The 17,106-nt window shown below is 46.8% G+C and overlaps 1 protein-coding gene across 2 annotated transcripts in view; it reads left to right on the top strand.

The window, feature by feature from the left end:
- Window positions 1-17,106, top strand: part of SMC5 (structural maintenance of chromosomes 5) — a 208,356-nt gene that overhangs the window by 7,210 nt on the left and 184,040 nt on the right. For both annotated transcript variants that reach the window (XM_040417086.1, XM_040417087.1), the window contains exons 2-3: window positions 830-971; window positions 4,086-4,138. In XM_040417086.1, coding sequence (XP_040273020.1) covers window positions 830-971; window positions 4,086-4,138 — 195 coding nt within the window. The remainder of the gene's footprint in view (window positions 1-829; window positions 972-4,085; window positions 4,139-17,106) is intronic.

Raw genomic sequence — 17,106 nt, 5'->3', positions numbered from 1 at the left:
CGCTGTTTATTCTTAAAAAAATCGTCTTATAAAGTTTACATTTCCTGCTCCAACAGTCACGCAACAAGTCAAGGGAGTATCCCTTCCCTCACCTCTGGCTGTACCTCCCCTGCCCTAATCCCGCCTCTATGCTCTGTAATTGACAGAGCCGGCTGTCAATTACAGAGCATAGAGGCGGGGTTAGGGCAGGGGAGGTACAGCCAGAGGTGAGGGAAGGGATACTCCCTTGACTTGTTGCGTGACTGTTGGAGCAGGAAATGTAAACTTTATAAGACGATTTTTTTAAGAATAAACAGCGCAGGAAAGCGGCACTAACATGTATAAGAACACACTGAAGATAATCTATAAAGGTACTGTTGCTAGTTTATGAGGTGAAAGGTTCGCTTTAAATACTCTTTCTCATAATTGGATTCACCTGTGTATGTAGGTCAGGGGTCACTGAGCTTACCAAGCCAATTTGAGTTTCAATAATTAGTTCTAAAGATTTTGGAATCAATAAAATGACAACAGTGCCCAAATTTATGCACCTGCCTAATTTTGTTTAAACAATTATAGCACACTTTCTGTAAATCCAATAAACTTCATTTCACTTCTCAAATATCACTGTGTGTGTCTCCTATATGATATATTTAACTGACATTTTTTATCGTAACAACCAACGATTTATACAGGAAAATCATGACGATTAACAAGGTTGCCCAAACTTTCGCATCCCACTGTATCTTGTAAAATGGGTGGAGGATAACCATGGACAACTGATTTCCAGTTCTTTCTTCGGAGTATGAACAGGAAATGTTTATTATCTAAGACTTATGTGTTTTCTTTCTAGGACTTATGATATGTGTGAGGTTTTTCCTGGTCCTCACTTAAACATGATTGTTGGTGCCAATGGAACAGGGAAGTCAAGCATCGTTTGCGCGATTTGCTTGGGTCTAGCGGGGAAGCCTTCTTTTATTGGCAGAGCTGATAAGGTATTTTACATTTTTGAATTGTTACTTGTATGTGTAGTTAGACAGTTTATAGACCTGTGAAACACAGTAAGGCCCCTTTCACACGAGCGGGTTTTCCACGCGGGTGCAATGCGTGATGTGAACGCATAGCACCCACACTGAATCCTGACCCTTTCATTTCAATGGGTCTGTGTACATGACCATTATTTTTCACACATCAGTTCTGTGTTGCGTTAATAATGCAGCATGTTCTATCACACAGCCCTGGCCCCATAGAAGTGAATGGGGCTTCAGTGAAAAACGCATTGCATTCGCAAGCAAGTTTGGATGCAGTGCGTTTTTCACTGATGGTTGCTAAGATGTTTGTAAACCTTCAGGTTTTTTTATCACGCGCATGAAAAACGCATTAAAACAAATTGCACCCATGTGGAAAAAAACTGAACGCAATCGCAGACAAAACTGACTGAACTTGCTTGTAAAATGGTGCGAGTTTCACTGAACGCACCCGGACCTAATCCGTCACGCTCGTGTAAAAGGGGTCTAACAAGCGTGGTATCAACAAGTTATTGGTGATAAGTGTCTGGTAGGCATCCAACCACTGGAACCCCTACTGACCACAAGAACTGCCGTCCTATGTCCCCTGTTTGAATGGAGCAGCGATCTTGGACTATTATCTGCTGTAATACATGAGTAGGACTGTGGGTGAGGAGTCCACATCACTTCTTTTTATTATTTTCATGCCACCCCTGTTCCTTTGCGGTCTTCGTTTAAAGCTGTGTTGAAATATATTGTAAGGACAACTCAGCAGTCCGAACTATGTATTTTAGTGCACCTTTGAGCATGAACAGGGGACAGTAGAAAAAATAACAACGTGGACTCCTTTTGTGCAGTACTAGTCATGTATTGCTGCAGATAATAGTCCAGAATCATGATGACAGATTCACTTTCTTCATGTGTTCCACTGCTCCATTGAAAGTCTGTGGGACTGCCAATGATAGCAGATTACAGTGCCCACCTATCTCCAGCAATTGCTATTGAATACTATTGCAGTCTATGTGATTTTTGACAGGCTACCTATTAAAGGGGTTGTCTCACTTCAGTAAGTGGCATTTATCATGTAACATAGTAAGGCTACTTTCACACTGGCGTTTCTGGGTCCGCTTGTGAGATCCGTTTCAGGGCTCTCACAAGCGGCCCAAAACGGATCAGTTTAGCCCCAATGCATTCTGAATGGATAAGGATCCGTTCAGAATGCATTCGTTTGCCTCCGTTCAGCCTCCATTCCGCTCTGGAGGCGGAGCAGCGTTTTGGTGTCCGCCTGGCGATGCGGAGCCAAACGGATCCATCCTGATTTACAATGTAAGTCAATGTGGACGGATCCGTTTACATTGACACAATATGGTGCAATTGTAAATGGATCCGTCCCCCATTGACTTTCAATGAAAGTCAGGACGGATCCGTTTGACTTAGACTTAGACTTTTTTTTGACTGAGTAATGCAGACAGATCCGTTCTGAACGGATACCAGCGTTTGCATTATAGGTGCGGATCAACTTGCAGGATAACAGGCCGACCTGGATGGACAAATGTCTTTTTTTGGCCTTATATACTATGTAAGGCTACTTTCACACCTGCGTTTAGGTGCGGATCCGTCTGGCATCTGCACAGACGGATCTGCACCTAAACGCAGGTGTGAAAGTAGCCTTACATAGTATATAAGGCCAAAAAAATACATTTGTCCATCCAGTTCGGCCTGTTATCCTGCAAGTTGATCCAGAGAAAGGCAAATAAACCCCTGTGAGGTAGAAGCCAATTTTCCCCACTTTAGGGGAAAAAATTCCTTCCCGACTCCATCCGGCGATCAGATAACTCCCTGGATCAACGACCCCTCTCTAGTAGCTATAGCCTGTAATATTATTACACTCCAGAAATACATCCAGGCCCCTCTTGAACTCTTAGTGAACTCACCATCACCATGTTGAGAAAGTTAATACAAGCCACTTACTAATGTATTGTGATTGTCCATATTGCTTACTTTGCTAGCTAGATTCATTTTTACATCACATTATACACTGCTTGTTTCCATGGTTACAGACCACCCTGCAATCCATCAGTGGATGGTCGTGCTTGCACAATATAGGAAAAAGCGTCAGCCTGTCTGGTGGCCGGGACCATGGGAGCGCACATAGGCTAGTGCTTTTTCCTATAGTGTGCAAGCATGACCACCACTGATGGATTGCAGGGTGGTCTGTAACCATGGAAACCCCCCCCCCATTCCCAGTCTTATAGTCCGAAAATACAGTAATAGAAAAATAAAAAAGTGAAATACAATAGAAAAAATTAAGTTATAGCTATATTTATTAGTTATAGCAATAGTACATTATAGCGGACTACGTACACACATGTACACATTTCCCCCCTTTTTTCGCTCACTAAAAAAATAATATACCGTATTTTTTGGGCTATAAGACATTGGACTATAAAATGCACCTAGGGTTTAGAGGAGGAAAATAAGAAAAAAAATATTTTAGATCAGACCCCCATTCTTCATCAGACCTCAAAGGGTCAGAATAGTGAGTGTGTTAAATATACAAATGCACACGTTTTTTCCCTCTTTGTTTTCTTAAAAAATTTTAAAAAGTAAAAATGTTTTGTCTTGAAATCTTTTATAACAGAAAAAATTTTGATAAGAAAGGAAAAATATAATTTGTTTTCATAATTTTCACTTTTTCCTTTTAAATATTATTTGTCATTTAATGGCAAAAAAGAAAAGTCTAAGATAAAAAATAATATCAAATACATGTAGGTTGGCTCAGACATGAATTAGTTACTTGCAGATAGGCCCATTGCTAAAACTGAAAATGGAAAACTGTTATGGAAAGGGGTTATACACGCTGGTAATGAAGTGGATGCCAGAAGCCTGGAGTTTTATTTGGTATTTATATAAAGTCTACCAGAAGGTGGCAGTAGCTGACTTGCTGATATTGCTATTATTGTACATGGCCAGTGTGTGAGAAGAATAAATTCTTTCTGAAAGGCGCACATCCATGGCAGTCACAGTAACAAAATATATTTGTCTTAAATATCTGAGCGAGTGGCGATTACAGCCAGCAGAATTATTATTTTCTTTTTTCAGGTTGGTCTTTATGTGAAGCGCAATTGCCAGAAAGGTTCAGTGGAACTTGAACTGTAAGCATTAAACTTTACCTTCTTTAACCCTTTCACTGACAAGTTCGTATGTACAGTAATAATTTTCAACTATTGCAGCGATTTAAAGGGGTTTTCCCATCTTGCTAATTCGTCTTCACCTGCAGCCAGCTCTGCTGTTCCCTTCCCGGATTCATGCTTCTAAGGGTCCATTCAAATGTCCGTAGGGCATTGCGGATTCGCAATACACCCGGCCAGCACATAGTGTACTCTGCGCTTCTCTTCCGGCCCCATAGAGAATGAGTGGGTCCGCATCCTTTCCGGATAATTGTGGAACGGATGTGGACCCATTCTACGGACATCTGAATGGAGCCTAAGGCTGGGCGGGCTTAGGCAGTTTAAAGACCTGCCACACCTCTTTCTGACATCACACTCTTTGCGTGCTCGTTCATGGGTCTCCTATGTCCACCGCTTCTCTCCCGAATCCCTGGGCCGCGCTTGCGCAGAAGACATTTTATTTTACCCATCCAGCCTCTCATTGCAGTCTTGAGAGCTCACGCTGCCGTGCATGCGCAAAGCTTATTTCTTTAGTGCCGCGTCTCATACAGAGCCGTGCTGCATACATGGCACGTGCAGCTCTGTATGAGACGCGGCACTGAAGAAATAAACCTTGCGCATGAGCAGCAGCGTGCACGTTCAGGGCTGCAATGAGCGGCCGGCTGGGTGAAAATAAAGTGTCTTCTGCGCAAGGGTGGCCCATGAATTCGGGAGGCGAGCAGTGGCTGTATCTGTGATACCATATAACAACAATGAGGTAGGAGGGAAAGAATTTTATCAAGAAGGGTGGGAATTTGCCAAATATATATATATATATATATATATATATATATATATATATATATATATATATATATATATATATATATTATACTGTTTGTGTGTGTATATCCGCTAAAGAAATCCGCACCGTCGCATTTACAATCACGAAATTTGGCACACAGGTATATCAGGTGTCCGGGAAGGTCTTAGACCAGGTCTCAGCTCTTTAGGATGTAGCATTCCTGAGATATTCCCCAAAAATGCATTAGCCAATAGAAGCTTGGTTACATGACCCTTATCAGCCAATAGAAGCTCGCAGGTCCTCCAGCCTCCACATACAGTTTTGCTCCAGGTTTCCATAACAACCCAGCCGTTTATCTTTACTGCTGTAGGAGAGCTTTAAAGGAAATCTGTCACCAGGATAATCACTATTGAAGTAGAGCCATGGCCTAATAGCACTTAGTACCTTATTTCAAGATGTGCCTTCGTTCCAGCAATAGATGTTTTTATCCTCTGAAAATCCAGTTTATTTGGTATGCACATTTTTTTTTAATAGTCTCTTTCTATTAAACTTTATTTGGTATGCAAATGAGCCAGTAATGTGCCCAGGGGGCGTCACTCTTGCAGGAAGGAGCCCAGACACCCCCCCCCCCCCTGCCATACTGTGTCCACCCTCAAAAGACTTAAAACCCTGCCCCCAGGTCCCACTAAGCCACGCCCCTGATCTGGTTAGGTCATGCCCCCTCACACTCCTGAGCCGTCGGGGATTGAAAAAATGAAGGTAAAAATCAACTTCTGTCAGCTGCAGGGGAGGGAGGGTGACTTTCTGCCTGCAGCTCACACTCTGACAATACAGTGCTGCTGTCTTAGAGTGAGCTGTTCAAAAGGACACGCCCCCGATCCAGTAAAGGCCACTGTTAAGGAGGCGGGCCACTGTCAAGGGGGTGGTATGCTGTGGAAGTCACTGTTAAAGGGGAAGGCTGCTGTAAAGGTCAAAGTTAAAAGGTGGGCTGCTGTGGAGGTCCAGTTTTAAGGAACGGGGCACTGTGGGGGGGGGTCACTGTTTTGGGAGCGGGGTGCTGTAGATGTCACTGTTATAGTGGATAGTGTTGATATCTTTTAACGACGCATACAAACATTAAATTAAATAGATTAAATATACCCGAGTGAAGCCGGGTCCTTCAGCTAGAACAATATATTTATAAAAATGATCACTGTCACATCATTAACCCCTTCCCGACCCATGACGTACTACTACGTCATGGGAACCACTGTGTTCCTGCAATTTGACGTAATAGTACGTCATGGTTATCGCGTAGGCACCGAAGCGTTGCGCGATCACTGCAGGGGCCTGGCAGTCCCTGGTAGACGGGCCCCTGCTGTACCCGCCAGCATCGCTGTAAAAGCCGATGCCGGTGGATTAACCCCTTCTATGCTGTGGTCCGCGCTGACTGCGACATAGAAGGGGTTTGTGTCGGGTGAGTGAGCGCATAGAGTCCCCGCGCTGCTGTGGCGGGAACCCGATGAGTGACGAGGCAGCCCGATGCCGTGCATGGCATCAGGAACTGCCTTCTACGAGTACCGAGGAGATCCAGCCTCAGGCTGGGTCTCCTAGGCAACCTTTGTTAGTGTATGACTCGTGTCATACACTAACAGGCAATGCATTACAATACAGATGTATTGCAGAGGGGATCAGACCCCTAAAAGTGAACATCAGAAATAAAGTAAAGAAAAAAAAAAAGTGTTTTTAATAAAATTAATAAAGTAATAAAAAAAAAGCCCCTTTCCTCATATTTTATAATAAAAAACTGAAAAAAAAACCCCACACATATTAGGTATCAACGCGTACGTAATGACCGGCTCTATAAATATATCACATGATCCACCCTGTCATATAAACACCATAAAAAAAAAGTAATTTATTTTTTATTTTTGCCACCTTACATCACAAAAAGTGCAACACCAAGCTATCAAAAAGGCGTATGTCCCACAAAATGGTATCAATAAAACCGTCACCTCAACCCGCAAAAAATGAGCTCCTAACTAAGACAATCGCCCAAAAAATAAAAAACTATAGCTCTCAGAACATGGAGACCCTAAACATAATTTTTTTTGTTTCAAAACTATTATGCTAAAGTGAAATACATAACAAAAATATACATATTGGGTATCACCATGTCCGTAACAACCCGCTCTATAAAAATATCACATGACCTAACCCCTCAGGTGAACACCATAAAAAAAAGTGTAAAAAAAAAGTTATTTTTGTCGCATTATATCACAAAAATTGCAACAGCAAGTGATCAAAAAGGTGTATGGCACCCAAAATAGTACCAATTATACCGTCATCTCATCCCGCAAAATGAGACCCTACCTAAGAGAAGCGGTCAAAAAATAAAAAAGCTATGGCTCTCAGACTAGGCATACACTAAAATATCATTATTTTGGTTTAAAAAATGCTATTGTGTAAAACTTATATAAATAAGAAAAAGTAGACATATTGGGTATTGCCACATCTGTAAAGATCTGCTCTATAAAAAAATCACATGACCTAATCCCCCCGGTAAACGCTGTAAAAATAAATAAAAACTGCGCCAAAAAAAAACTATTTTTTGGTCACCTTGCTCCATAAAGTGTAATAATGAATGATTAAAAAAATCATATGTACCAATCATTGGTACCAATAAAAACGTCAACTCTTCCTGCAAAAAACAAGCCCCTGCACAAGACGATCAGCAGTAAAATAAAAAAATTAGGGCGTTCTGAAAATGGAGATATAAAAACCTAATTTTTGTTTTCAAAAACGCTTTATTATATAAAGCTAAAACAAACATCATAGAAAGTAGACATATTTGATATAATTGAGTCCGTAACAACCTGCTTTTTAAAAATAGTGCATGATCTAACCTGTCAGATGAATGTTATTAAAAATAAACTGTGCCAAAACATCCATTTTTTTTGTTACCTTGCCTCACAAAAAACGTAATATAGAGCAATTAAAAATCCTACGTACCCCAAAATAGTACCAATAAAACTGGCACATTATCCCCTAGTTTCTAAAATGTGGTCACTTTTTTGAGTTGCTACTGTAAGGCTTCAAATGGGACATGGCATCTAAAAACCAGTTCAACTAAATCTACCTTCCAAAAACCATATGGCGTTCCTTTCCTACTGCGCCCTGCCGTGTGCCCGTACAGCAGTTTACGATCACATGTGGGATGTTTCTGTAAACCGCAGAATTAGGGTAATAAATATAGAGTTTTATTTGGCTGTTAACCCTTGCTTTGCTACTGGAAAAAATTGATTATAATGTAAAATCTGCCAAAAAAGGGTTAGAAAACCTAAAGGCTGGGTTCACACTTGAGCGTTTTACAGCGCGTTCAAACGCGCTGTAAAACGCTTAACACATGAAAACCAATGCTTCCCTGTGGCCCTGGTTCTCACTTGAGTGTTTTACAGCGCTGAAAAACGCGCTGTAAAACGCCCTACGCTCAAACAAGTACTTGAGCTTCTTTGGGGCGTTTTGACACGCGTTTGTGGCCATAGGACATTGCAGTCAATCACACAAACGCGCGTTTACTATTGCAAAAAACGCGCGTCAAAAACGCGCGTTAAACGCGCATTTCAAAGACGCTCAGGTCTGAACCCAGCCAAAGGGTTAACAAAGTTAGTAAAATCCGTTTTGTATACCTTGAGGAGTGAAGTTTCTAAAATGGGTTCATTTTTGGGTGGTTTCTATTATGTAAGCCTCACAAAGTGACTTCAGACCTCAACTGGTCCTTAAAAAGTGGGTTTTGAAAAATTTCCGAAAAATTTCAAGATTTGCTTCCAAACTTCTAAGCCTTCTAACGTCCCTAAAAATTAAAATGTCATTTTTAAAATTATCTAAACATGAAGTAGACATATCGGGAATGTAAAGTAATTACTATGTTTGGAGGTATTACTATCTATTATAAAAGTAGAGAAATTAAAATGTGTAAATTTGCCAATTCTTTATTTTTTTTTGTAAATTTGGTATTTTTAAATGAATAAAAATTATTTATTTTTTTACTCCTTTTTACCACTGTCGTGAAATACGATATATGATGAGAAAACAATCTCAGAATGGCCTGGATGAGTAAAAGCGTTTTAAAGTTATAACCACAAAGTGACACATGTCATATTTGTAAAAAATGGCCTGGGCACGAAGGTGAAAACAGCCCTGGGGTTGAAGGGGTTAACAGATTAAACAGTGATCATTGTGATGGGAATACCCCTTTAAAAAAAAAAAAAAAGAGCTAGGGCTTAGATCTTATTGTAACATGCTGATTGGTAGTCCAGTCCAATGGCGTAATTATCAATGGAAACATGACCCTAATTGGTTAGCTGTGCTCCTATAATGTGAGCTGAGTGCAAGAAAAAATTGGCGATAGCAGCACTGAAACCTGTAGATTTGGCTATTATACAAGCTTCAGCTCGGGATCAATACAAGACATGTTACACAATATGTTTTCTTAACATTTCTTTCTACCACTGATTAAACTAAAGTATTCACGTTATTTCACATATTTTCATTATGTTCAGTAGCGGCTAATATGAAAGTATTTCCAGAACTGGTACATTGTTGCAGATTAACCACCTCAGCCCCCAGTGCTTAAACACCCTGAAAGACCAGGCCACTTTTTACACTTCTGACCTACACTACTTTCACCGTTTATTGCTCGGTCATGCAACTTACCACCCAAATGAATTTTACCTCCTTTTCTTCTCACTAATAGAGCTTTCATTTGGTGGTATTTCATTGCTGCTGACATTTTTACTTTTTTTGTTATTAATCGAAATTTAACGATTTTTTTGCAAAAAAAATGACATTTTTCACTTTCAGTAGTAAAATTTTGCAAAAAAAACGACATCCATATAGAAATTTTGCTCTAAATTTATAGTTCTACATGTCTTTGATAAAAAAAAAATGTTTGGGTAAAAAAAAATGGTTTGGGTAAAAGTTATAGCGTTTACAAACTATGGTACAAAAATGTTAATTTCCGCTTTTTGAAGCAGCTCTGACTTTCTGAGCACCTGTCATGTTTCCTGAGGTTCTACAATGCCCAGACAGTACAAACACCCCACAAATGACCCCATTTCTGAAAGTACACACCCTAAGGTATTCGCTGATGGGCATAGTGAGTTCATAGAACTTTTTATTTTTTGTCACAAGTTAGCGGAAAATTATGATTTTTTTTTTTTTTTTTTTTTTCTTACAAAGTCTCATATTCCACTAACTTGTGACAAAAAATAAAAAGTTTTATGAACTCACTATGCCCATCAGCGAATACCTTGGGGTCTCTTCTTTCCAAAATGGGGTCACTTGTGGGGTAGTTATACTGCCCTGGCATTCTAGGGGCCCAAATGTGTGGTAAGGAGTTTGAAATCAAATTCTGTAAAAAATGACCTGTGAAATCCGAAAGGTGCTCTTTGGAATATGGGCCCCTTTGCCCACCTAGGCTGCAAAAAAGTGTCACACATCTGGTATCTCCGTACTCAGGAGAAGGTGGGGAATGTGTTTCTCGCCCATATTCCTTGGGGGACACAGGAAACCATGGGTATAGCTCTGCTCCCTAGGAGGCGTGACACTAAGTGAAAGCTGTAAGCCCCTCCTCCATCAGCTATACCCCTCAGCCTGGAGAAGAGACTGCCAGTTTTTGCTTAGTGTCCAAGGAGGCAAGACACCCCCTGCTTATGCAGGGTTGTTTTCCTATAATTTTTTATTTTTTGCGTTATTTGTTGTTTTAATTCGATTTTTTTCTACCTACAGGGACAACAGAGGCGCATTAGACCCCTCTGTTTCTCCCGGGGTTGAGTTGCGCCAGTGCCGGTAATACCGCACTGCCGCCTCCCCCACAGAAGACAAGGTGGACCAGGGCAGCCTCGCTCCCCTGCGTCCCGCCAGCTCAAGGGTCGCCCGCACGCCAAGTCCCTCCCCCGGCTTCCTGCCACTGCGGTGCCAGTAGCTGAAGGGGCGACCCTGCTGGATGGATTGAGGGTGAAGACAGCGATGGTGAGAGTGGCTGCTCCAGCCTCCCCTTCCTTCCCACTGCTGCTACATCGAGCCGCCCCCCCCCCCCCCCCCCCCCCCCCCCCCATGGGCATATCTTACCGGCAACCTATCATTTGGGGGGGACTTTGTCAGGGCAAAAATTCACTTTATTAGCGGCAGGGCACGAACTCATGCCTTCAGGGACGGCTGTAGGCTGGGGGCCGTTTTTCCTTGGCACGAACAGGCGCCATAGCTGGCCGGCACTCATCCAAGCTTGGGGGTTAAAATCATTTTGCCGCGCGCGCGCGGCTTTGCGTCTCTTCAGCGCGGCGAGGGGTGGGCGGAGCTTCATAGCGCTCCGCTACTTCCGTTTTCGTCGGGCTCCACATCGCATACTGCGTGGAATCCTGCTACGTCCGATCCTGAAGCTGTTCATCCCCGTGCCGGCTGCCTCTCCTCCACAGCCTCCTTCAGTCTGCTTCCCTTGCTGCTGCCGCTTGCAGGGTCTGGTAGGACTGTTAACCCCCTCCGTGCCAGTACTGTTGTTGGGTGTAATCTCCGTTCCTTTAGCCCTGGGGTCTCCCATAAGGCAACATTTCCACCATGTCAGACCCTTCTGCAGCTGCCAAGCCTTGGTACCATGCCTGTACTGCTTGTAGGGAACCCTTTCCCCGGGGGCAGTCTGATCCGCACTGTCCTGCATGCCGAGCTCCACCGCAGCCTCAGTCGCCCGCTGTGTCGCTCCCTGCTTCCTCTGACCCGCCTGACTGGGCTAGATCCCTGTCCCAGGCCGTGGAAAGCCTCACTCATGTCGTGGGCCGCCTAATAGACAGGCCACCTACCCCGCAGGACGCTACTTTTACTGTCGCGCCCCCCGGGTCCACCGCTTCTGCCGCTGCAGCGGGTTCACTCCCTCTTAGTGACCCCTCCCGAGCTAGGCACTCTCAGAAGCGTCTTAGAGTAGAGCGAGCCTCCTCCTCGGATGCCTCCCTCTCCCCGCCACGCGTGCGCACCCAGACGAGCCTCTCCTCTCCAAAGGATTCGCTCTCTGAAGGTGAATTGGCGGTTTCAGATTTGGAAATGGACTCGGCCCTGCCGTCCAAGCTAGCCTCAGCGATGAGTCAACTCATCTCGGATATTCGTGACACCTTTAAGGTGCAGGATGACCCCCCTAGCTCTGACGCAGCTAGCGTCTCCTTTATCAGACCCAGGCAGGCCTCAAAAGTCTTTCCAATCCACTCTGATTTCTCCTCCGTGGTGTCTAAGGCTTGGGCTCGCCCGGACGCCCGTTTTGTCAATCCCAAGAAGCTGGACATTTGCTATCCATTTCCAGCCGATGTCGTGGCCACCTGGTCGTCCCCACCCAAGGTGGACCCCCCTGTGGCCCGTCTGTCAAAAAACACGGCCATCCCTGTTCCCGACGGGTCCTCTCTTCAGTCAGCGGAGGACCGTCGCATGGAGACCCTTTCCAAGGGCATTTTTGCTGCCTCCGGTTCTGCTCTCAGACCGGTTTTTGCCTCTGCTTGGGCAGGTAAAGCAATCTCTGCTTGGGGTGCGCAGCTGGAACAGGAGTTGGACTCGGACGTCCCCATCCAGGACCTACGTTCCTTGGCCCAGCTTATTATTCGGGCCGGGAATTTTGTTTGTGAGGCCTCCCTTGATGCGGGAGCCCTTATTGCACGCTCCTCCGCCCTGGCGGTTTCCGTCAGGAGGGAGCTCTGGCTGAAAGTTTGGAAAGCGGACGCTGCCTCCAAACGTTCCTTGGCGGGGCTACCGTTTGCGGGTTCCCGCCTTTTCGGGGTCCGCCTAGACGAGCTTATTTCGGAGGCCACAGGTGGTAAAAGCACCCATCTCCCTCAACCCCAAGCCAGGGGCGCCCCCCGCGGACGCCCCGGTGCGTCTCGTTTTCGGTCCTCCCGCAGGACCTCTGGGGCTCCCCCCGCAGCTGCCGCTTCGGCCCCTCCCCAGGATAAACGTAGGAAGCCGTTTTTTCGGGCACAGCCCTCCTGGCGCAGGCCGCAGGCTGCCCGCACACCCGCAGCAAAGCAATCCTCTGCCTGAAGGCGCGCCCCCACGCACCCGGGTGGGGGGCCGGCTACTCCTTTTCAGGGACATCTGGATGGCTCACATCTCCGACGCCTGGGCTCTCGAAATTGTGTCCTCAGGATACAAAATCGAATTTGCGTCTTTCCCTCCAGATCGGTTCTTTCGCTCCCGCCCCCCGCGGGACCCGAAAAGCGCGGCTGCGTTCTCCGCGGCTGTTCAAGCCTTACTGGACAGAGGGGTGATTACCCCCGTTCCTCTAGAGGAAAGGTTCCAAGGGTTCTATTCGAACCTCTTTGTTGTTCCCAAGAAGGGAGGTTCGGTGCGGCCCATTTTGGACCTCAAAAAGCTCAACCGTTTTCTCTTCCTTCGACGGTTTCGGATGGAGTCCCTCCGTTCCGCGGTGGCTTCCCTGGAGCAGGGAGATTTCATGTCTTCCATCGATATACAGGATGCCTACCTCCATGTTCCGGTAGCCCGGTGTCACCATCGCTTCCTCCGATTCGCCGTAGGGGACCTCCACTTCCAGTTTGTCGCCCTTCCCTTTGGGCTGGCAACAGCCCCCCGGGTGTTCACCAAGGTCCTGGCCCCGGTTTTGGCCTTACTCCGTTCCAGGGGTGTTTTTCTGCTACCGTACTTGGACGATATCCTCATCAAGGCTCCGTCCCTTTCCCAAGCGGTTGCCAGCGTGGATCTCACTCTAGAGACTCTGGCGAGATTCGGTTGGGTCATCAACTTCCCCAAGTCCTCCCTTCCTCCCGCCAGACAACTGGTCTTCCTGGGAATGCTTTTAGACACGGAAGCGGCGGAGGTACGTCTTCCCTCGGAAAAACGTCTGACCCTCCGTCGGGCGATTCAGGGTCTCCTTCTCCACCGTCGACCGTCCTTCCGCTTCTGCATGCGGGTCTTGGGGCAGATGGTTGCCTGCTTCGAGGCAATCCCATTTGCGCAGTTTCACTCCCGCCCTCTCCAACGGGCGATCCTCTCCTCCTGGGACAAATCGCCGGAGTCTCTGGATCATCCTTTCCATCTATCGCCTCCGGTACGGTCATCTCTCCGCTGGTGGTTGCAGTCCCCTCTTCTGGGCAGGTCCTTTCTGCCGATCAACTGGTTGGTGGTTACAACCGATGCCAGTCTCTTGGGCTGGGGAGGCGCGTTTCCTCCCCGATCCGTCCAGGGCATTTGGTCTCCATCGGAGTCCAAACTCTCGATCAATGTCCTGGAGCTGAGAGCGGCCCTTCTGTCTCTGCGACACTGGACTCATCTGCTGAAGGGTCATCCAGTTCGTGTGCAATCGGACAACGCCACGGCCGTGGCGTACATAAACCACCAGGGGGGCACTCGCAGCGTTGCAGCAATGCGGGAGGTCACCAGCATTCTCCGTTGGGCGGAAGCCCACGTCCCGGCCCTATCTGCAATTTTTATTCCAGGGGTGGACAATTGGGCGGCGGACTTCCTCAGTCGCACCACCGTCGACCCCGGCGAGTGGTCTCTTCACCCGGAGGTGTTCGAGGCCATTTGCCTTCGTTGGGGCATACCGGACGTGGACCTCATGGCCTCAAAATTCAATCACAAGGTCCCCGCATATCTGTCCAGGGCCAGGGATCCGGGAGCCTGCGGAGCCGACGCCCTCGTTCTTCCTTGGCGAGGCTTCGCGCGCCCATACATATTCCCTCCCATCCCTCTACTGCCCAAGGTCCTTCGGAAGATAGCGGCGGAAGGCGTCTCGGTGATTCTGGTCGCTCCGGACTGGCCCCGCCGGTCTTGGTATGCCGACCTCATGCTGCTCCTGGCAGACGCGCCCTGGCCGCTGCCCGCCAGGGAAGATCTTCTCTCTCAGGGACCGATCTTCCACCCGCGTTTAGGGTCCCTACGTTTGACGGCGTGGTTGTTGAGACCACCGTCCTGACGCGTAGGGGTTTTTCTGCGGACGTCGTCCGCACCATGATCCGCGCCCGAAAGCCGTCCTCTTCTAGGATCTATTATAGGACCTGGAGGACCTTTTTGGGGTTCTGTGCCGATCTGGGGATTCCTCCGCTCCGCTTTTCTCTCCCCACCGTTTTGTCCTTCCTGCAGAGCGGACTGGCCCAAGGGCTGGCCCTTAGTTCTTTGAAGGGTCAGGTGTCTGCGCTGTCCATTTTGTTTCAGCGCCCACTGGCCCCCCTTGGTCCGGTCAAGACCTTCCTTCAGGGTGTGGCTCACGCGGTTCCCCCGTACCGTCCTCCGGTACCGCCCTGGGACCTGAACCTGGTTCTCTCAGCGCTCCAGGCTTCCCCTTTCGAGCCCCTGCGGACGGTTTCCTTGCGACTTCTGTCCTGCAAGGTTATTTTCCTTGTAGCCGTCACCTCTCTTCGGAGGGTGTCCGAATTGGCTGCACTCTCCTGTCTGGAACCTTTCCTAGTGTTCCACCAGGACAAGGTGGTTCTTCGTCCGGTCCCTTCCTTCCTTCCTAAGGTGGTCTCCGCCTTTCATCTGAACGAGGACATCGTTCTCCCCTCTTTGTGTCCTTCCCCTTCCCACCCGCGGGAGAGGGAGCTTCATCGCCTGGACGTTGTCAGGGCGCTCAAGGTTTACCTGGAGGTAACCAGCTCTTTCAGGCGTACTGACTCGCTCTTTGTGGTTCCGGAGGGGTCGCGCAGAGGGATGGCGGCATCCAAAGTTGCTATCGCCCGTTTTGTCAAGATGGCTGTTACTGAGTCTTATCTCGCCAAGGGCAAGGTTCCGCCCCTTGGTGTTACCGCTCACTCCACTAGAGCGGTCGGGGCTTCCTGGGCTCAGAGGAATCGGGCTTCTACGGAGCAGATTTGCAAGGCGGCCACTTGGTCCTCCTTGCACACCTTCACCAAGTTCTACAGGGTGCATACTCATGCGTCGGCTGACGCTGCTTTAGGCCGTCTGGTGTTGCAGGCGGCAGTTGATTGATGCCTCTGGTGTTGGTCTAGTTTGTTCTGGTCCCTCCCTTCTGGGACTGCTCTGGAACGTCCCATGGTTTCCTGTGTCCCCCAAGGAATATGGGCGAGAAAAGGAGACTTTTGTATTACTTACCAGTAAAGTCTCTTTCTCGCTCTTCCTTGGGGGACACAGCACCCGCCCTTCATTTGGGTTACAGTTGTGGTTCCGGCTTGGTTGCCCCCGTTGGGGCTCGACAGTTCTTTTTTCCGGTTGGTGGTTATCTTTCACTACTTGGACACGCAACTGGCAGTCTCTTCTCCAGGCTGAGGGGTATAGCTGATGGAGGAGGGGCTTACAGCTTTCACTTAGTGTCACGCCTCCTAGGGAGCAGAGCTATACCCATGGTTTCCTGTGTCCCCCAAGGAAGAGCGAGAAAGAGACTTTACTGGTAAGTAATACAAAAGTCTCCTTTTTGGGGTGTCATTTTATATATACCCATGCTGGGTGAGAGAAATATCTTGGCAAAAGACAACTTTTCCCATTTTTTTATACAAAGTTGTCATTTGACCAAGATATTTATCTCACCCAGCATGGGTATATGTAAAAAGACACCCCAAAACACATTCCTCAACTTCTCCTGAGTACGGGGATACCAGATGTGTGACACTTTTTTGCAGCCTAGGTGGGCAAAGGGGCCCATATTCCAAAGAGCACCTTTCGGATTTCACTCCTCATTTTTTCCTGAATTTGATTTCAAACTCCTTACCACACATTTGGGCCCCTAGAATACCAGGGCAGTATAACTACCCCACAAGTGACCCCATTTTGGAAAGAAGACACCCCAAGGTATTCCGTGAGGGGCATGGCGAGTTCCTAGAATTTTTTATTTTTTGTCACAAGTTAGTGGAAAATGATGATTTGTTTTTTAATTTTTTTTTTCATACAAAGTCTCATATTCCACAAACTTGTGACAAAAAATAAAAACTTCCATGAACTCACTATGCCCATCAGCGAATACCTTGGGGTCTCTTCTTTCCAAAATGGGGTCACTTGTGGGGTAGTTATACTGCCCTGGCATTCTAGGGGCCCAAATGTGTGGTAAGTAGGTAAATGACCTGTGAAATCCGAAAGGTGCTCTTTGGAATGTGGGCCCCTTTGCCCACCTAGGCTGCAAAAAAGTGTCACACATCTGGTATCTCTGTATTCAGGAGAAGTTGAGGAATGTGTTTTGGGGTGTCTTTTT

The sequence above is a fragment of the Bufo bufo genome, chromosome 2 (genome assembly GCF_905171765.1).
Source record: "Bufo bufo chromosome 2, aBufBuf1.1, whole genome shotgun sequence".
In the NCBI taxonomy this organism is placed as follows: domain Eukaryota; kingdom Metazoa; phylum Chordata; class Amphibia; order Anura; family Bufonidae; genus Bufo; species Bufo bufo.
Note: the sequence above shows the minus strand (reverse complement) of the source record. Positions and strands in the feature narration are given on the sequence as shown.